Here is a 22,134-nt window from a genome sequence, read left to right on the forward strand (position 1 = left end):
CACTCCCGCCCTGCCTACGTCCCTCACCATGACCGGTCATTTCCCCTGATGTTCCATTTCTGACGCCCTCCGCACAGAGGGAGACACCTTGGTCCACGGGGATGGGGAGGAACAGATCACAGAAGAAAGAGGGAATAAATGAAAGAGAGAGAGAGAGAGAGAGACGGGGTGCTGGGGACACTGAAGGGGGACTAGCGAGAGCCAAAGAGCAGCAGCCGGCCAGGCTGTGGGAGGAGTTCTGCTTGGCCCTGTCGTGCAGGGTGCGGTGGGTTAGTTAGACAAACCCGCCTGCTGCACCACAGACATTCCTCACCGAGGAAGCCGCCTCCCCCCTTGGATTTGCAGAACCTGCCCTAGCAGAACATGCACGGCCACACGTGGACGCTGTGACGTCCCCACGCCGCCCGCCCGGCGAGCGTGCAGCGGGGACGCCGAGGTCGGGCGCAGAGCCCCCCGGGTACTCACGTCGATGTAGTTAGCATTGATGTAATCCGAATTGGGGTCCCCGAGCAGGGGGTGCAGCTTGACTCGATGTCGATCATCTGCAAAGCAAGTCGGACAAAGCCGCTGTGGGGGCGCAGAAAGAGGACACCCTGCACTGCTCCCGCACGGCGCCGCCCCTGCGGGGACGTGGTTTCTTATCAAAGACTCTGCTGATGCCCCTCACTCCGGATCTGATCCATGGCCCCCCTGCTATTGCAGTCCTGCCCCCACCCCACCCAAACTCCCACCGGTGCCCCTCACTCCTGACCCGTAGCCCTGCTGCTATTCCTTGCTGTTTTATTCCAGCACCTCTTCTGAGCAGAGAACTGTTGCCCATGATCTCAAATTGCCCCAGATTATGGGCTCTGGTCCACCCCCGTTTATGTTTCGCTTGCCCTAGGGCTGTGGGACAAATCCCTGGGGAGCCCCTTACAGTCAGAGCGAGGAAGGAGCCAGAGGGCTCAGAGACTCTGGTATCGCAGGCACCACAGGGAGTTGCCCTGGGCAGAGCATACCGCTGGCTCCACCCAAGGTCAGACCGTGCGGCGGGAGCCCCGGACACGAAGAGAGCTGCATGCAGAGCAGCAAAGAACCACTGCTGAGTATCAGGACACGATCCTGCGAGATGCTGAGCACCTTCCCTCCCAGCCTCCCAGGCCTCTAGAGTGAACGTTCCCCGCCAGGGATAGGTGTGCAGAGGAGTCTCCCAGGATTGTATCATGAGCCTCACAATATGCAACATGTAAAGCCCCAGCTCCTGGAGTCATGTAAAGAAGGAAGTTTCTAGCCCTCCAGGTTGCAGAGAGATGCTGGGAAACGGGACCTGAGTCGAAAGGCCCAGAACCTGAAGCCATTGAAAAACACCCCAAAATTATCATCTCTAAAATCTTCTGAGTTTCCAGCCAGTCCCAGGACTTTTAGGGCCTGAGCCGTGATTTCTGAAGGTGGGGTTAGCCCTGCGGTTAACTCATCCAGCCCAAAGGGCGGCACGGTGGCGTACAGGGCGGCAGAGTTTGGCCAAGCAGGGCGTGGAACGCATGGTGGCACTGGGCGACCTTCCTAGCCACACTGACTGCAGCAGAGCACGTGACGGCGAGGGGATGCACCAAGCCCATCGTGGCAGCGCCCCACGCTGTGCAAACTAGAGCACGGCAGTGCAAAGCTGCACCCGGGACATGTGGTGTCAACCAAAGCAGCCCGTTCCTCCCCTGTGCAGGCTACCAGATTGCTAGTCTGAGCTGGGGGGAGAGCAGGCATCGCGGGTCTGTTCCCCCCTTCCCCTCCGTGCCAGTGAGCATGGCCGAGCTGCTGCTTCGCCTGGCATGCAGGAGCACCCAGGCCGTTACCGTGGGAGCCACCGCCATTAGAAAGAGACAGTGGCTGCTCCCAGGTACCTTCACCTGATGCAAGGGGCAGAAGCGGGGGGGTGAGCAGGGAGGAGTTGAGAGCCCCAGACCTTTGCGCCTCCTCCCCAACCCTGGAGCAGGGGCATCTGCAGCTGGCCTCCGTTATGTGCTTGGCACAATTTGCTTCCACTCTGCCGTGTGAACAAGCAGCAGCAATTTGCAAAGCCAAGAGAGGAGCCAGATATATTTAGAAGCAATAAAAATAACCAGGGGAAGGATTTCAGAGCGGCTCAGTGTGGTGACACAGCTCTGGCTGGGCTTTGATCCACTTCTGATCAAACCGGTGCCTTGTGCCCCACCCCTGCCTAGCCCATTGACTCACCCCTTCCTGGGGTGCACCCCAGGTCACTCCCCGTCGCCGGCACCCCTTGTGCCGTTCTCGAATGTGACCGTGCCATGGCCGCCACACACGGGAGCCTAGTGGGACATCACGACAAAGCATCAGCACATCACAACCGAGCACTATCGCCCGGTCGCACGCTGCCGTGACGCAGCAGGCTGCCGGGGGCTCGGCGTGAGATACTGCGTGAGACCTTTAGCACGACACCAATTAAGCGTGTAGGGCACAGATTCACCCTAAGTCACAGCAAGGGGACAAGCACTGGGCAGGTCTTCCCGACACACCCTACCCTATCCCCGCAGTGGACAGAGCAAGGAGGTTTTTTGGGGTAGTGATGGTGGGTTGATATAAACCAGGGTGTCCTGGGGCTAGCCCCAAACTCCGCAACAGACTGGCCCGGATATCGTAACACCCACAGGACAATTCCATTGTCCTGGTGAGTCTGCGGCACAGGAAAGCGCCCGTTACATTCCATGGTGAGCAACGGAGGCAAATGTCCAGGAGGGACGGAAATGAAACCAACAACCTTGATATCACCCAAGAGCAAAGCCTAACCATGGTCTGTGGAGTTAGGAGGCCAGCACGTTACGTTAGCCCACTGTGCCCCAGTGCCCCAGCCCTCTGCTGCCCTGTGCATTCCTAGGAGACTCTCTGCAGAGGTTTCGACACATTCAGATATTAGGCAGGAAGGTTCTTCTGTCGTTTTAAAACCCTTTGTCTCAGCCACTTACAGGTTGGCAGGTGATCCTGTCTCCCTTTGGTCTTGTCTTTCTTCTTCGACGCATCCCAGCCTTCAAAGAAACTCTAAAGAAAGCAGAAAAGTGTATTACTTACCCAGAGAACAGGTACTCTGGCAGCCCCGGCCAGCAAACACCCCATCACACCTAGCTCCAGACTTGTCAAGGTTGATCAGTTAATGTTTGTGCAGCAATTTGTACACACAATGCATTATTTAAGAACTAAGGCCCCAATCCTAAGTGATAACATTGGTTTGCCACTTCCCAGCACAAACACCACAACACTGCGACACACAAGTTTGCCCCATCAGAGCAACTCTTAAAGTAGGTCCTGCCAAACCAACTTGTAGGTGTCTTGGCCTAGCCAGCTGGTCAGGGTATACATGAAGGAATTCCTTCCTGACCCTCACATGCAACTAACTAAGGCCCTGAAGCATGAATTTGATTAGCCTTAACGAGTGACCAATAGCAATGAGGAAATCACACATTGCAAGAAGTGCCCTGGGGAAAGCATGCTGGGGCCTTTAGGGAATGCCCCGGCACATGGCACATTGTGCATCCACACAACACACACTACAGTCTGGTTTCCTTAGGCCAGAGGAAGTTATGAGAAACTCTTTGGAGTGCATCTTTCTGCATGTTTGTGAAGCATGTAGCACAGTGGGGTCCAGATCCTGACTGGGGCCTTTGAACACTACCCCAATCTGAATAGTCAATGACAACGAATCATAAATAATAGCAATCATATTTCTGTCTGGAAACCACATACTAATAACAACACCTTGCTCTGGGGCAGCCTCTCATGCAAAAACACCAAAACAGGCTTCACAAACACCAAAGCATTAACTCTCCACCACTACTTTGTGAGCCAAGCCTGTATTATTTGTTCTTAGAAAGGGAAACTGAGGCACTAGCAGTGGCTGACCCAGGATCAGAATCCAAAAATCCTGACTTAAAATCTGCTTCTCTAACCAAAGAACAACCCTAATTCCCACCTTCAAATAGGCAGGGGCTAGCACTACAAAACACAGCATGGGAGATTTTTTGACTATGTTCCTTTCGCACATGCACACACAAACACACGCACACCCCATGGGTGCATTTTTTGGAGCATCTGTGTGCCAGATACAAATTTCAGTTGCATCCAGAAATCCCTGAGTTTCAGATAATTACAAATTGTTTCATTCTCTGGGTCTTTCCTTACCTTTATTCTCCCTCATAGAACAGGCTGGTGTATAATAACAGCAACATTCATGGATTGGAGTAAGAGGCAGAAAGTGGAAGGAAATTATATGTTTTCTCCCCGCCCATAATATCGAAGTGCTCTTCAAATGACTGGTTCTGCACCCAGGCAGCAGCTTTTCAAGCAGCCCTAATGATGATAACTAACGATGGTTTGTCCAATACATAAAGGAGAGGGCTGGAAAGGTTCCTGCACTTGAAACCAGTGAACATTAAACAGTAATTTCACTGGGGGATTTCGATAGCCAGGCCTGGGGGACACCAAGGAATCGGGATATAAGTCCTGCTGCGTGTGCTGTGGCGAGTGTCAGAAAGCAGATCCTGGCATTATATCTGCTTCAGCCAAATAGGGCAGGGACTGGGGATGGGGGCATTAATGACCCTGGGGGCAGACTTTCCCTGCACTAAAACAAGAGGGGACCATCTACCAGTTATTCTCACACTGATCTGGCTGGGCTGCTGCTGCATGATGGAACGGAGTGGGTGTCTATCACAGGGCAGGAGTAGAGGTCAGATAAGCATTCAGCCAGATAGCAAGGGGTGGACCAGACATTGCCCTGAAGCCAGCTGTGTTGGGCAAGGAAAGACAGCTGGGTTTGCAAATGGAGATCTGGCTGGAGGGCAGATCTGGGATGGGAGGGCCCAGGATGCTGAAAGTTTCCTGGACTGTCTAGTAAATTGCTGCCGTGGCTTGTTTTTGCCTAGTCTCCAGGACCGTTCCAGGGCACGACGTCTCAGGAGCTGCCAGGGCTAGAGGCTCGCGCTCCATGGAAGGCTGGGATGCCCAGCGTGATCATGTCTAGGTATTTGGGCCCAGATCCTCACAGGTATGTAGGCACTTAACTCCTGGGGGAGTTCGGCCCCTAACTCCCTTTAAGGATCTGGGCCCTGGTGCTTCATGAGACATCTGACCTTGAACTGCCCTGATTAGAGCTGTTCCACATCTGCAGAATCCTTTGCTGGCAGAAATAAAGCCAGGCTGGAGTCCCCGATCATCTGCCCCAGGGGTGACATGGAAATCCAGCTGTTGGCCTTCGATCCACCTCTCCCTTGGCTGCCAGGGATTGGTGCGGGAAATGGTTACAGACAAAGGGGATAAAAGCACGGGGGGAGCAGGGAGGATTCCCTACAGGTCCCAAGCTCTCACCTCATACTCCTGTTTGAAGCCATAGCCTTCCGCCGTCTTCATCTGGTTGATGTGCTGGAGGAGATCGGCCACTCTGACGGCAGGGTGGAGCTGCCCGGTGTGATAGGGGGACCCTTTGCGCCCGCACTGGCGACGGGGGGAGCCTCCTAGCAAGCTGCTGGACTCATTGACCACGATGCTGCGCTGGTCCCCTGGAAGCCAGGTGGGGAAGAAGAGGGGTCAGGCACAGGAGGGGCTGAGCAGACGAGACAGCAGGCTGCGCTCCTGGCTGATTGTTCGAGCTAAGCAGAGTTGGGCTGGTGCTTAGATCGGAGACCCCCCAAGGGAAGCTCAGTACGCTGCAGGGTTGCTCTTCCCATGTTAGGTTCTCTGCTGGGGTTCTGTGGAAGCACCCCCTGGAACAGCAGCTGTAACCAACTTTGGGAGGACTCAGCTCAAGCTCCAAGGGCTGGTGCAGAGGGGCTGGGCGTGTTAACATGTCAGAATTAGCAGCGTAACACTTCCATATGGCTTGGATAAGGGAAAAAAATAAGCATGTTCATAAACAACTGCTTTGATGAGGCCAAATTCTGCTCTCAGTGCGTTCTGGAGTGATTCCGAGATGTTAAGGCCAAAAAAGACCATTATCCTCTAGTCAGACCTCCTGCATAACACAGGCAGAAACCTCACCCAGGCACGTCTCTGTGAAGCCCACACTTTCTGTTCGAGCGACAGCCGATCTCTCAGAAAGATACCCGCTCTCCTCACAAAGACTGCAAGTGGCGGAGAATCCACCACTCCCCGAGGTAAGTTGTTCCAATGGCTAACGATCCTCACAGCGAAAAAGGGGTGACTTATTTCTAGTCTTGACGTCAACGGACTTCACTGTCATTCGCTGGTTAAGTTACTCAATATTTACACCAATGTAACTGGAAGTAGAATTTAGCCCATGTTGTATTTGGGACAAATTCAGACCCAGTCTGTATTTTTCATGATGAGCCGTCACTGCCTTGCTCATTGATTAATGTTCAGGATTCCCCAAACCCACCCACCCAAACCTCTGAGTCCCTCTAATCTTGCTAGGAGCACTGTTCGATGCAGAATATTTCTCTGGATGGCAACACTGTTTGTCTACTGCAAACAAGTATCTTCTCTATAATATTGAGTTCTGGCTGTGGTTACCCTAACAACGCTTCTAAACAATCCTTTCTGGTTCATTCATAAAGCTCCAGGGGTTCCTTGCATCTGTTAGAAAATGCAGAAGAACAGCTCGGATCCACATTCTTGTGATTTCTAGTGCATACCTCTGTGGGGTCGTGAAAAGCTAACGGAGGGCTAATATGCAGGAAACCCCAGACATGAAACAGCACTGGCAGCGTGCAAAGAAAATCAGATGCTTCGGTAAATGTCTTAGTTTCTGGGTAAATGACCATCTCAGCCTTTGTGAAGTGAAATGACACTGAATGGACCTCCAACATGTCATTACACTGACAAGAGAGTGAATGTGAATGAAATACGGTGATGCGGGGTGGAGGAGGGATGGGACATGGGGAAGATGAACTGGAGTTTATGATGATTTGTAGGACACTGAACACAATTAAAATTAATGATAATAATAATTTGCTATTATACACAATAGTGCCTTTCAGCCATTAACTAATTGTGCTCTCACATCATCCCAGTGATGGTGGGAACTATTATTTTACTCATTTGACAGCTGGGGAAACTGAGGCATGGAGAGAGGAGGGGAAAAGGTCACACAGCAGGTCAGGGACAGAGCTGGGACCTGAATCCAGCAGTCCTGACTCCCAGCCCAGTCTCTAACCACTAGAGGATGCTCCCCCCTTTATTTTCCAGGAAGGAAAAGGTGGAGGAACCATGCCAAGGTTGGTGTGTGATTTAGTTGGGAAAGGTTGACTGAGAATGTGAGGCTGCACCCAGACTTGTCACACATAGGCAGCTCAGCCAGGCGGTGGGTGTATTTTTGACACTGAAGTTTAGAGATTCGGGATGGGGCTATTTCCTTCTGACACCTGCTCAGGTTGGCATCTGTCTTCCCCGTATTCCCCTTCTCATCAGCATGGAAACAGCTTGCTTTCCTTCCTGTCCGCTTCCCAAAGGAGGCGCAGGTGAGGTCCCACTTCCTGATATTGGGCATCCAGTGGAACAGCTCAAGTCTCGATATCAACATTCCCTTCAAACACTATAATGAGCATCTCTTTGTGGTCTCTGATGCTACAATCCAGATTCTGCTCTCCCATTCACCAGTGTAAACCCACAGCAATGCTACTGAAGGCAACGGAGCTACACCATGCAGGCGGGAGCAAAATCAGGCCCTTTGTGTCTAACATCACAGAAGCCTCTTTCTCATGTATGCCCCCCAGAAATGAATCTAAATCACTCCTGGCAGAAGCAGATGCAGCTCCATGGAGTCCAGGATGTCTCAGGCAGCAGTGAACCTGAACTGCAGGCTCTCAGATGCTTGGAGGAGAAAATGTTCATAAGAACCAGTCTCATTAAGAGCATTTCAAGAAGCCACAATAGGGCAGTAGCTCAAAAGTAATATACCTAGATAGATAAATATATCAAAGGAGGGAAAATTTGCTCTCTGGACTTCTATTATCTGTGAGACAATGCTGAGAGCCATATTAATCCCGGAGTTTGCACAGGGAGAGTGGGAGGAAGTCGCATCTTGAAGTCACAGTAACAGATGTTATAAGCATATGGCTGAATCCGGGGCACAGAACGAATTATTTTACAACTAAATCAGCCTAAAAGTGCATACGCCAGCGGTTGTGAAATTATCAGTCTCCCTCTAATGTGAGCCCAGTGCACCTTTCACCCTTCAAGATCCACATCTGTTCAGAACAACAGAAAGCTGTCCATGTTGTACTTCAAGTAAAATAGATATTGGAGCTCAGCATACGCTAAAAACCTGGATCCGAATCTGCCCAGGCGTAGGCAGGGGAGTTAGAATAATAGAATCATAGAATATTAGAGTTGGAAGGGACCTCAGGAGGTCATCTAGTCCAACCCCCTGCTCAAAGCAGGACTAACCTCAGCTATATCATCCCAGCCAGGACTTTGTCAAGCCTCAGCTTAAAAACCTCTAAGGATGGAGATTCCACCACCTCCCTAGGTAACCCATTCCAGTGTTTCACCACTCTCCTAGTGAAAAACTTTTTCCTAATGTCCAACCCAGACCTCCCGCCCTGCAACTTGAGACCATTGCTCCTTGTTCTGTCATCTGCCACCACCGAGAACAGCCTAGGCCCATCCTCCCTGGAACCCCCTTTCAGGTAGTTGAAGGCCGCTATCAAATCCCCCCTCATTCTTCTGTTTTGCAGACTAAACAAGCCCAGTTCCCTCAGCCTCTCCTCATAAGTCCTGTGCTCCAGCCCCCTAATCACTTTTGTTGCCCTCCGCTGGACTCTCTCCAACTTGTCCACATCCTTTTTGTAGTGGGGGGCCCAAAACTGAACACAATATTCTAAATGCGGCCTCACCAATGCCGAATAGAGGGGAATAATCACTTCCCGTGACCTGCTGGCAATGCCCCTCCTAATACAGCCCAATATGCTATTAGCCTTCTTGACAACCAGATCTGTTTTGTGAATGGCCCCAGTCTTCACACTGGGGCCAGTGGAAACCACAGATCACAACTTGGAGAGGGGGTTGTGAGCCAGATCTGAATTTTGCAGCTCAGACTCCACCCACCCACTTTTTCCTGTGGAGTTACATCTTAAAGGAGTTTGGCTTCTTAGACACAGAGCTATACACAGGCACGAGAGGTTGATTTGATTCTATTGCTGCCCCTGCGGCTATATAGATGGTCACTAACCCTTTCAGTGTGCTAGGCCCTGCAGTATTGTTTGCATAGGCTGAAAGGGGTGCCTGTAACCACAGGGAGATACATGCTCTCCAGCTCCAGGCACTGTTACATTTGAAAATGAGTCAAGAGCCTAGGTGGGTCCTGCAGTCATGGGCAATCCCGGTGGGCTGTACAATCTGTGCAGTACCTGTGGATGAAGATGGCATTACAGTGATCGTAGCCATGCTGACTCCTTGGTATTGATGGTTTTGGCAAAAAGCCCCTTTAGGAGAAATCTGACTCCCATTCTGGCAGAATGAAAGAAGCTGAAAGGCAGCATTGTCCAGGATTTTGGGCACTGGTCCAGGACTCAGAAGACCTGGATTCTCTTCCTGGCTCTGCCACTGATCTGCTGTGAGACCTTGGACACTTCCCTGCTATGTTTTTCTTCCCGCTTTTCATTTTGCCTATTTAGACTGTAAGCTCCTCGAAGCTGGGGTTGTCTCTCACTGTGTGCATGCAGTACCGAGCGCACTGGGAGATTCACGGATGGAGGACTGGCCAATAAGCAGGGCGGATGACACCCTACCAAGACCACTCTGCTGCAGCCCTGGTTTGTAAACCACTTATAGCACCATGTTATTGATTTAAACAGAAACCTAATTCACTTTGTTCTGGAGCATATTAGCACACAACTCACTCCATACCAAAGATGCCCCTGAGTGGGGAGGGCAGAATGGACAGGTGCCAAATTTACCCTTCCATTCTATACAGGAGATTATACCACGCTCGTCACCATAGCCTCTGGACACCTTCTTGCCCAGTCCTTACCCCTGTTGCTGTAGTTGTGCGCATCCATGAAGGACAGGCCCAGCCTCTCGTCTTCCTGCAGGGTGCTCTGGTCTGTGAAGCTCCGGTCGATGGCGCTCATCATGTGTGTCTTCTCCTGGCGGTAGTTAATAGTCGCTTTGGTCATGTTGACAGGTTTCCTATAGGAGGGTTACAAAGGGGGAAAGCAAACACACGTCATGCTCAGCCACACTGTTATTTCCAGACTCAGGATCTGATTTAACAACCGTGACCCTGATTGTTTGAGGCAGCCTCTGATTCCACAGCGGGCATGTCAGACAGCATTCAGATGTCTAGCTGGCTGACGGCCGGCGTAGTGCTAAGGGCTCTAAAATGCACCCGCAATTCTCTGGGCAATTATACACCAGTGCAAAATCAGACACTGAATGGAGGGCCTTCTGCATATCAGGGCTATAGCCCAAATGTTCATGAGTGGCTGGTGATTCTGAGGGTTTGAGTTTCAGTGGGTACGCCTGTGCTGTCCGGCACTGCCGAATCTCAGAGCCAGGGTCAATTGACTGAGCGGCAGTGGGGCTAAAAATGGCAGCGTTGACCTTCCCGCTCAGTTAAAACTTGGCGAGGGAGGCAGGTCTCTAAGTCCAGGCTCCAGCTCAAGCGGGAACTTCTACGCTGGTATTTTTAGCCCAGCAGCCCGAGAACCGTGATGCCTGAGCCAACTGACCCGGGCTCTGAGACTCGGTGCTGCAGGTTTTTCTTTGCCCTGTAAACATACTTCGCAAGTGCTGTGCGCCTGTCCTCTGCAAACCAGACCCCATGAAGGTGTCTCAGGTCGGGTGCCCAGAACCTCCAGTCACTTGTGACTATGTGGGCCTGTTCGCTTAACCAGTTACTTCTCTTCTGTTGTGATAGCACCTGGGCTTGTCCGCAAACAGATGAAAGGAAATCAGACAATGGGTTTCAAAAGTGAGGGCCTTGGATCCAGACATCCCTGGTTGGATTTCTGAAAGCAGAGAGGCCCAGGTCCTCAAAAGCATGTGGGCTCCTAAATTCCATCATGGAAGGTAAAGCTCCTAAATCCCTTTGAGGATCCAGGTCTGAGCACTCAGCAGCACCCATTAAATGAAAGAGTAACCTTTTCAGAAGCACCCAAGTGACTTAGGAGCCTAAGTTTAGACTGTAACCCAGTGGAGTCTTCTGACTGCTGTAAGCCAGCCCCACTGATTTAGGTGCCTACGTAGGAACACCTTTAGGGTCCCATCCTTTAAAATCTTGACCTCCATGTCTACTGATGATAACTGGCCAAAACCACAGCAGTCCCTGCCCTCCTCACCTGTGCCCAGGCTCATGGTTCCCCATCTCACAACTGACCCTAACAGGACTAATTAAGGAGAGTGCCTCTTGCGTAGCTCCCTCCAGGAGAGCAGACTGAGACAGCTTATCACCACCCTCGGGTGTGTCATATCATCACCTTCCTTGTCTCAGCGCATCAGTGCACAGCAGACACAGCTGCACGGCACTCGGGGGCAAGCCGTCCTTCGTAAGGAGCCGGGATCCCGTACCCGTTAGTCATGGCAGTGATCTGGCAGATGGCAACAGAACTGACAGCGCACGTGGTTATGGGGCACAGGGGCAGGGTATAAAGCAGTGAACACGCTGGACAGGTTCTCCCACCAGCGGGTATATCCTCCAAAGCTACAGCCAACAGGTTCAAAAGCGGGCACTCATTTTGGGGGACTTCGCGGCAGGGGCCCAGCTGGCGCGCTCATTTCCACAGACGACTCCAGCTTGGCACGCCTGCCAATCAGGCCTTGCCTGCTACAAGGTGGGCTCCCAAAAACTGAGGCTCCTGAAATGAGTGCTCACTTCTGAAATCTTAGGCCTCAATTGCTGGCGAAACCCACAGTGGTTTCCTTCCCTTCCCTCCGGCTCTGGCAGACTGCCGAGAGGCTGTGGGAATGTCGGCCTATTGTGCTGACTGATATCGTCACACGCACACCCCATCGGCCTGTCTCCATCTGTTATCTCCTGTCTTATACTTGCAAGCTCTTTGGGGCAGTCTTTTTGTTCTGGGCTTGTACAGCGCCTAGCGTAATGGGATCCCAGTCCATGACGGGGGCTCCCAGGCTCCATGGAAATGCAAATAATAAAAACCAAGGAATCACCTTCACTGGGCCCAGTGTGGGGGGAGGAGAAGCTCTCTGCCGTGGGCAGAGGAAGTTTGCACTGATGTCTCCTTGCCTGGCGGTTACAAATGAACAGAGTGAGACTGTGAGGCATCCCGTGTCAGGAGGCTTTACTCTGCTCACCCAAGAACAGGGTAGCAAACAGCTGCTTCCAGGCCCCGATGCCCTCCCTGCTCTGGGCTGCCCAACCTCCCATCCTCACCAACAGCTCCCCCTCCACGGGAGCGGAAGAACGTCCAAGGCGGTGGAGTCAGACCCACTGAAGTGGCCCCCAGGAGACAGGCTCAGCCCACCCCCCATTACAATCAGAGGCCCGTTTGCTTTACGAGGTGACCGCGTTTGCCAGGTGTCTGGTGATGCACGGAGGACGGGGCAGTACGGTGTGGTAATCTCTGAGCAACATGGAGATAGATTTGCGTTCAGACGTGTCTCCCCATTGCAGCTCATTCGCCACCAACCCTGCCTCCCTGCCCAGGTCACTCTCCCATCCTTGCTCCTGTGGGTGACTCCGATCCTCTGTCCCCGGCATGGCTCCACAGCTGCGTGGGCCAGGAGCCCTGGCAAACTGAGCCCACACCACTGCAGACAATAATTGCCAATAGCACCTTCCTTAGAGCACAGGGAACTTCTGGTGGAAGCAGCCCCCCCACTTCCCCTGCACAGGGGGGGGTGTTGGAAGGAAGCAGAACATCTGCATTGCACGACAGCTTCCCCAGCCCTTGTCTGATAGGGTCCTGCCCATAATTCTCAGCGCCTTGAGTTGCCCGTAGTGATACTTATCATCGGGAAAGCATGGCCAGGCAAGCAGGAATGAAAGGGGCAGAGAGGCCGCCCAAATGATTCAGAGCATTCACAGCTGGAGTTGTCGTAAGCAACACTCACGATTCCCCTGTAGCTGGACTGCAAGAGGAGGATGTTTTCCTCGGGGGCACCTATTATAAATGCAAGACACCAATAGCTGGCCCTGACCCAAGACTCTGCTGCGATGGCCCAGGAGCACCTTCTAGCTTGATACAGGACTTGATAAACACTGGGTGGTGGCGTGGCCTTCAGAGACTTGGGATCCTAACAAGCTGGTTGAAAAGTGGTATCAACGTTGGGGGAAAATGCTTCAATTGTTTCTGGTTTGCGGGGTTCACAATGGAGCACGTGTGCAGCTTTTCCAAGTGTTTGAAGAAATATATATATTTTTTTAAATAAAAAATTTGATTTTTCCTCCCCACCCCTCTTTCCCTTCCCCCCCCAAGTGATGTCAGAGTTGGAGGGGTTTCTCCCTCCATCCCCGCCCATTTTCCATTTTCTTTTGCCACTGTCACTTTTCCAACACTGAGGAAGTTTGGGAAAGGTACAGCACAGCAAGAGGAAAACCGGAAAAATAAAATGAAATAAGTAACTTAAGCTCTGATCCCGCCAACATTTACATGCAGGTTTGACTTTACAACCATGAGCCGCTCCATTGATTTCCAGGAGAGGACTCCCCATGGGAAGTTCCGCAGGTGCACAAGTCTTTGCAAGATCAGGGCCCAAGGTGCCACTGACTCCATACATTCACCGGCCAAAAGGGGGGAAGGGGAACCTGCCCATTCCAAACACTGAGTTCTGCTGAAAAACCAGAACTTTTTAAAAAAAGATACAGCTTTTTGCTATAATTTTTGGTTTCAAAAAGCCAAATTTTGGTTAAAAAAGCAACTTTTTTGGACCAGTTCTAGTCTGAACCAAACATTGGGGGGGGGGGGGGGGGGGGGGGGGGGAGAGACACGCGGAGTTGGAATCCAGTCCCAGAGCTACATCTAGACCAGTACCTGGCTCATCTGCATAATGAGCCAAAGCAAAACTCCAGAGTTGAATCACCGCAGACCTTAGATGGGTTCAAAATCCAGCTCCATGTTTCAACGTCTGGGCTCCCCTCCGATTCTAACAAGCCTAGAGCTGAGCCTGGCATGCCATGGGTGGAGAGCGGGGCTGTTTGCTGAAGTTGTGTCTGGGTTTTAGGTCACCCTAGCCTCTGAACCGGTCTGTAATGACCCCCTGCAACAGCAGCTGGAGAAGGACAATACTCCCAACTGCAGCTTCTTCCTGCCACTGAGTGCTGCCAAAAAGAAACTTCCTCCAGGGAAGGGGAGGCACACAAGGACCGCTGGTGATGGAGCATTTACCTGGGCTCCCAATGACATTTTAAGGGTTGAAATCACAATAGAACTGGCTTTTCAGTTACAACATCAGATGCTTTTGGGCTAGAACACTTACAATGTAACAAGACTTCCCCTGCAGTAGTTACAATGTAACATATCCTCCCCCAGCGGTAATTACCATGTAACATGATCACCACCAGCCCTCTGCTCCGGAGGCAGTTATAATGCAACATGATCCACCCCTTGTAGTAGTTACAATGTAACATGCCTTTGAATTGCAGCTACAATAGGTCAGAATGAAAGGAAGGCCGAAACAAAAAACATGAGGGGTCCCATTATCTCGGGTGAAACTCCGTTGGGTTCGGAGATAAATTAGGCCCTTCAGGCCAGATTTTCACAGGAGCTCCAGAGCAGGTTTTCATGTGCTCAACACGGACAATGGAGGCCAGCCTTTCCCATTGAGGACCCTAACTGAGAAGCCAGATTTCCATGAGTGCTCAGCTCCCCACAACTCCCACTGGGTTGGGAGCCGACGGGCTGATTTGCATTTGCTCAGCACCCATAGGTGGGAGCAGACTTTCAAAAGGGCACAGCACCTAGAGCGTTACAAACCGTAGAAGGCGTGTCTTTATTCGTCTAAGCCGTGCCTCCCCATCTGGAGTGACCCACGTGGGGGGAACTGCATGGGTATGCAGAAGTGTGCAGTGCAGACACACCCTCGGAGAGGATAATGGAACATAGGAACCTGGGGTTGGTGGCTCCTGTGTTCCCATAATACTGAGTTCTTTTGGAAACGGGACCCTGCATGTTTTCCGTGCCATCTGGAAGCCTGTGAATACTTCAGAAACATTTTTAACAAGCCAAAGAGGCAGTTAAAATTTACTTGACAGAGAAAGAAACTTGTTGGAGCAGAGAGCGGCAGAGCGAGCGAGAGAAAGAATGACAATTACTTACGGGTAATAGGAATAGGAATAGTAGTTCCTCCTGGCAAGCGTGCAAACAAAGAGAACAGCAGAAATTGCATAAGCAGCTTTTCTCCAGAGTAATGAGGGGGAGGGTTCTTTGGAATCTCAGCTGACAACAGGCCAAAGATTGCTCCATTCACTGTGCAGTGGATGGGTGCTGAGGCAGGGGAGGCAAGAGAGAGGGCGGGGAGGACAGAAAGAAAGCGAGTTGCTGGAAATGAAAGGCAGCACATTTGCATGCTCACAGCTGGCCTGAGGATATGCAAGAATCACCTTAGAATAAATCAATCTATTTAGGACAATAATATGAAGCGACTCCCCCGCTCAGTGAGACCAGGCATGTTTGAAGGGTCATGTACATGCTCTTATCTTTTTCTCCTATGAACCGGCTTATAACGGCAGTGGGAACAGGTTCTTTTGGAAATGCACTTGCCCCAGGGGAGCCATTTCTCACCAGCTCCTGCCTCGACAAGGACCTGTCAAATTGCATTGACTTTTTCAACACACACACACACACACACACACACACGCTATAAGCCTACTTATATAAACTTTTTAAAATATTTCTCTCTACCCATGATGCTTATTCTCCAGCCTTCTGCTTCCTCTTTTCACTCCATTAGGAGTGCGACAACAGGACTGTGGTGACTACACTCCCTGTCTGGCCAATACAGAAAACCACCGGAGAGACCCAAGAAATCAGTTGAGAGAATGTGTGCCTGGTGCCTTTACTCTTAAGAATTATTAATGGAGAGTTCTGAGCTTTTGAGCAAGCACAGGGATATAAATGCTATTTCGAATGATGATTAAAAGTGCACCAAAAATGGCCTTTTCACCCACACTCAATCACCAAGATACTTACCACAGACAGACAGTTTAGAGCAGTAAGGGATCTAGGTGTTTTTGACAAAGCCATGCTACTAGAAACGGCAGCCCAGAGCAGAAGGACAATCACCACCAAATGTTGGCTTATGTGGCACTTGTTACAGTGTAACTACAACAAACCTGACTATAACACATGTGCGAAGGCACCCAAATAAATGACAATCATGAACATAAATGACAATAGGAGTCAATTAAAACGACAGTTGACCCAAATCAAACCAGTGGCTATCCGAAATGCTGATCATGGCAAGTGCTGATGGGAGGAGACGGAGATCAAATGTCAGAGAAATCCTAGGGGTGGAAAGAAGCCCAGTGCAGACAGCCCAGCAGACCCCAGTGACATGGCATAAAAGGGCGGCATAGGACCGTATTTCTCCCTATTAGTAATCATGCTTCTGTCCTAAAACCCTCTGGAGATGACCTATACTGAATCGAAATGAAAAGCTGGAATTGCAAAATGGAATCTCTGGGGGGGAATTTGGGAGAATCAAAACAAAACTTTTTTTTTTTTTAATTCAGGGCAGCTGGGCATCTGGGGGGTCAGGGAGATAGCCGCTCAAGAATTCAGCAGCCCAGGCAGCTGGGATACCAGGCAGCCCACCTGCCCACCGGACGAGCAGCCAGAGAACCCACAAGCCAGCCAGCCAGGGAAGCTGGCCAGCCAGGGATCTGAGGAGCTAGTCAGCTTGGTTTCTTGCCAGTCTGCTGAAAATTCTGACTGATTCCACACGTGCCTCTGGAATCAGCATTTCCCTGAGGCAAACTGTTCTGCAGACATTTTTTTTTGACCAGCTCTAGTTTTGAATTTCAGGCAGTCGGACCTAGTTCCGAAGTCTGTGGCTCAGATGCATCTTTAACTCAACAGGGTTGATTTCGGGGTGCAGAAGCAAACCAGTTCTCTAGTTCCCCCTACTAAAAACCTCCAGACCCCAAGACAATGGAACAATACTCTGCCCTGCTCCACTTTCACTGGTACTTGCTTGGGAAGGAGATGGCTTGCAAGGGTGAGAGGGAGAGTTTAAAATTCTGCTCAGAGCCTCCAGCACCTGCTCCCGGGGGGGCTGACCCCGACTTCCATTACACTGACTAAATCCAGAGTAATCTCACTGTCGTGGAGGTTACTCCGATTTACACCGAGGTAATTGAAATCTGGCCCTTAGCGGCTTATAAGAATAAGACTTTGATGGAAAATATGGGACTAGATCCTCCGCTGGTGTAAATCAGCATACCTCCTTTTAAGCCAATGGAGCTCTGTGGATCTTCATCAGCTGAGGTTTTTGGCCCATGGTCTTTTCCACCTTGCTCCTAACATACTTGCCTTAAATTGCTGTTTCAGAATCCGGGGAGGGGAAGGAGTTTAATTGTCCCCTTTATTCTCTGGCATGACAGCCTGCCTTTTAATGATCCCTGCAGCTAGCTGCTGGCTATGGCCTCTTTCAGTAAAAGGGAGTCATTCAGAGTGCTGCAGTCCCACAAACAATTGGGGAAACAGTAGCTGCTCTCTGAATGCCCCCAGCGGTAGATGTTCTGGAAAGCCCCTGCCTCTCTCCCTCACCCCACTTAGCTTCCTGCGTAAATGCACTCAGCAGATGGCATGGTCAAATCCAAGGAGCTGGCGGCTAGTTCCCAGGTCCATTTCTTTGGCAGAGGTGCACCTCTCAGACAGATAGGGAAGCATCTGTCCCTCCCGAATCCTGGGCTTGCTTGCACGGAGATGCGGGTGATGCTGATTTGCAGCACTAAACAGTCAGGGAGATGACGCAATGCTTGTATCTTCCGGCCTTCCCCCTTTCAGCCAGACCTTGGTTCCAGCCCTCATCCTGTGTGTACAATGTCCACAGCTGCTGTGTGTGGTCACAAGGGGTGTTAGAGGCATTGCAAGCTTGGCATGTTCTAATAACAGGTTGCAACAATTTTTATTTCCCTAGCGCAGGCTGGGCCATATGCTTAGTTTTCATCAGGAAGTCCAGTGCGATGATGCAGTTTGAAACACAGGAAATACAACCCGAGAACAGCCTCTACGGAGTTGCCAGGTACGTTTGATTGATTCTAGACTGCGTCACGTCCAACCCGCTGGGGGCAAGCACTGCTCTCCAGAACAGCTTCAGCACAAATCCAGGCTGGAGCTGTAGTGCTGGTAAAATCTCACCAAGGTGAGCCATTCTGCCTAGCCAGATGCCTTCAACTCAACAGAGAGCCATTGCCCTTGTCAGCCTGTGTAAACGGTTTGTCCAAGCCATGAAGGCTGGACCTGCCTCTAAGCAACTCACTTTATTTATTCCCTGGCTTGTAGACCATGGAGATCTTTGGCTGCTCGCACAATTTGCCCCCACCTCTTTCTGGCAAGGGCATTTTGTTTCCCATTGATGGTCATTCATAATAAGAGTTCTTAGTTCTTGTTCACATTATCCCTCCATCTTCGGCTTGGCTGGCACAAGATTGGCTGCCATAAGGACATCCTTCCAGGAGATCCTGGGCTGGTCTGTCTTCGGTCAGTCTAAACTTGTGCCCTGCCCACTAGAGTCACTGGGATTTCACTGCGATTGACTATCCTTGGTTCTCCATAGGCCTCCTGTAGTTCCCTAGCAGATCTTCTTCTCCACAGATCGCTCTTCCTTGCTGGCCCCAAAATGTGTCTCGACACTTTCTTTTCGAAGGATTTCGCTGTCTTTCTTCCATCTTAGTGAGTGCCCAGGTCTGACACCCACAAAAAAACAACAGGCCTTCTAAGGGTCTGGGACACTGGAAGCTCGGGCTTTCTCAGTAACTAAAGAGTTTCTGAGGAGAAAAGTAACAGGGAAGTAACCTTTGAGAGCCTGGCGAGGACAAACGGGCACATTCCCAGAGAGCGAGATTATAATGAACGTGAGACGTGCAACATCGGTGGCCACCAATGGGCCTGTTCCAGGATCTACCTTCCTCCCCAGAGCCGGGTCCCAATTAATTGTTTCTGATCCAACGGCAGGCGTCGGCTACATGCTAGGTAAGTGGGGATGGCACAAGGTGGGATCCTGCGACCGATGGTACAGGATGGTTATAGTGTCAAGTGGGGAGGTGGCATCCCACACCCTCATGAGTGGAGTCAGCAGCTCCATTGAGGCAGTGTGACCTAGTAGCTAAAGCACTGGACTGGGACTCAGGAGTTCTATTATCAGCTCTGCTGGCGACCTTGGGCAAGTCCCTTCATTGGTTAGTGCCTTAGTTTCCCCACGTGGGCTCATACTGCTTGCCTCCTTTGTAAAGCATTTTGAGCCCTACAGATGAACAGCGCTCTGTGAGAGCTAGGGATTGGCATTATCCTTTGTGAAAAGCTGATTTTCTAGTGGAGAGATAAGTTCAATAAAATCTTTGGGGTTTTTGTTTTGTTCCAGTAAGTTTTGACATTATTAATAATAATAAATCCCCACCGCCGGTGAAAAAAATTTTATAAAATGTAAAACTCATCAGACACCTTGAAAGCCTCCTGCATGGAAACCATGAGCTGCAATTCCTGTGTCTCACACTGTACTGCTGGACAGATCTTCCACTGAAAATGGCCACTAAAGGGGCAGACCTCATGGAAAGACACCTGAAATCACAGACAAGGTGCTTGATAGGAACTGCCAGACTGACCAGACCAGGTAGTCCAGCATCCTACCTTGAAGAGTGGCCAGGATCGGCTGCTTCAGAAGAAGATGCAAGAAGCCTCCTGCCTAGTGGACAATTACAGAATAACCTGCCCAATAGAGAAGTTTCTTCCTGACCCCTGATAGTCAAGGTTGGTCTATGCCTTGAAGCAGGTGGATTATAGCCCTTACAAACATTTGCATGCTGTATTTTTCATTATGTCTGATTGTTAATTATTCTTTTCACATGGAATGGACTAAACTCCTTATTTATACTGGTTTTACTGAGATCAGAACGTGGCCCAATGGGTTGATATCATCCTTTTACTTCTGCATTACTATTCCCCCACACACACACTTTTACTACTGCATTACTATATACAATCATCCCCGCCCTCCAAATGTTTTTGCTGCCCTGGACAAGAAGTATGTGGCTTGTAGAGATGAATTTTCTGATCCTGGGGGGCTGACTGCTTTCCCACTAGGAGCAGACAACGCTCAGGCCATGTCTCTGACGCTGTCTCCTGGCTCACAGCTGGCCATGCGGCTGAGGAAACAAACCCTGCTGTTGAAGAGTGGACGTGATGCCAAAACGGGGCTCAGGTGATAATACCACCCTTTTCGTTGAGTTCTTTTTCCTCCCTCTGCTTATCTGCTTTTAAACAGAGACGGAAGCGGGAGATGAGAGATGAATCCGTAGCCTGGCATGCTAGGAGAAAAAACCCACTCTGAGTCAAGGGAAGGGGAGTCGGGCAGGGAGAGGGGGACCAACGTCAGGCAAGAAGAGGTCCAATTCCTCTTGGAGGGATATCAGTGAAAGCACAGAGCCCTGGCTGGATAAAGAAGCAGGGAGAAAAATATCCATGAGAAAGGCTCCAGAGGAGCCCTTTGAATACCAAGCAGGATGTAATGGAGCCAGACCGCAGAGAGGATGCATCGTCTTTATATCCACCGCCTGTATCTTCCTCAGGGGCTGCGGCTGGACTGTGAAAGGAGGAGACAGAAAGCGGGGAGGGCTAGGGCAAGGAAAGCCTGATTCTGTTGGTGCAGGGAAGCTAGCTGCTGCGCCGGCACCTTTGGTCCTGTTAGAACTGGAGGGCGATCGAGGCCCAGGAGAGCAGGCTGCCCCTGTACCACCGGCACCTGTTAGCGTCTCCAGCGCTGTTCACCGTGGGCTTGATCCTGCCAGGCGCTGAGCTGCTGCTGCATGCCCGGCGCCTCCAAGAACTGCTCCCCACTCAGGCTCATCACTTCTCAGACAGTAACCTCTTTGGGGCAGGCAGCCTGGTTTCGCGCCTATCTGCACAGCGCCCGCCCCGCTGGGTCACTGAGGCCAAGATCTAAATAACGGGCAATGAGTCTGAAAGCGTCGACCTCGCAGGACGCCAACGCAGCACGGTGCAGGGACACACAATGGCGGGGAACTGCTGATCCAGTGCTCACGGACGTCGCTGGAAAGCGGTCCCACTCAGGAGCCCGGGTGTAAGCCAGCAGGGGTTCTTGTAGAGGGCAGGGCTGAGGGGCTCTCGCAGAGCTGTGGGTGGGTGAGGTCTGGATAGCAGGGAGCGCTGCATGCCAGGCACTGGCAGAGCTGTGTGGGGAGCCCAGGACTGGGGCCAGGAGAGGCTCTGACCGGCAGAGCTGTGGGGAAGTGACACTCCTCTGCACTGGCCCTGCTTCCCTCCATGACTGACAGCCCGTCACTGCCACAAGAGGGCGGAGAGGCTGGATGGGGTCTATGGCCCAAACCCATCTTCAGTCCCTTGCTCCACTTCTGACCCCCACAAGCAACCCACCAGGGTGGGGGATATTGCAGGTGGGTGAGCACTTTGCCTATCCTTCCTCCCCTCCCCCCAGGGGTACGGCTTTTGGTGTCTGGCAGCTTTCCCTGCTGGGATTTCACAGGACAGGAGCAGGGATTTGATTTTTTTAACCCAAGCAGGTGCTTCTGATCCCCAGTCACACCTCATCCAGGGCCACACCTCAATGCAAACGAGCCGACACAAAATCGCCCCTACCCCACCGTCCTGTGAAGAGAGCTCTGTGCCTCCAAAGCGCTGAAAGCGCGAGACAGAGAGACTCAGCTGCCCGCCGGGGGGAACCACATTATCAGCGCGAGGGAGAGCGCCTGGCAGCACGACGCCCACGCCTCAGCCCCTCACCGCTGGTCCTGACAGCTCCCTTCTCACCAAAAGCTCCCCTTGCCTGCCTCCTGCCTCGGCCGCGCCTGCAGGGGTGGCCTCGCCCCTGCTGCCAGCGAATGATGGTCGCCCACCACTGCCCTTGCACAGGAAATAAAGAAAGGCTCGGCCCAGCCGCTAAGGTTAGCAGCACCCAAACAGACATCGCGGTGGCCCATTCCAGCCCAGGGAGCCTACTCTGAGGGGACCAGGCTGCTCCCAGCAGCTG

General features: G+C 51.6%; 1 protein-coding gene across 3 annotated transcripts in view; it reads right to left on the reverse strand.

Annotated features, from left to right (window-relative positions):
• The window catches only part of PTPRU (protein tyrosine phosphatase receptor type U), a 249,745-nt gene that overhangs the window by 41,132 nt on the left and 186,479 nt on the right, over positions 1–22,134 (reverse strand). For all 3 annotated transcript variants that reach the window (XM_067530833.1, XM_067530832.1, XM_067530831.1), the window contains exons 15-18: positions 9,977–10,134; positions 5,356–5,546; positions 2,961–3,033; positions 466–542 (exon numbers count right to left, since the gene is read on the reverse strand). In XM_067530833.1, coding sequence (XP_067386934.1) covers positions 466–542; positions 2,961–3,033; positions 5,356–5,546; positions 9,977–10,134 — 499 coding nt within the window. The remainder of the gene's footprint in view (positions 1–465; positions 543–2,960; positions 3,034–5,355; positions 5,547–9,976; positions 10,135–22,134) is intronic.

The sequence above is a fragment of the Emydura macquarii genome, unplaced genomic scaffold, assembly GCF_026122565.2.
Source record: "Emydura macquarii macquarii isolate MOO-44397 ecotype Brisbane River unplaced genomic scaffold, CSIRO-AGI_Emac_v2 contig_3113, whole genome shotgun sequence".
NCBI classification, from domain to species: Eukaryota; Metazoa; Chordata; order Testudines; family Chelidae; genus Emydura; species Emydura macquarii.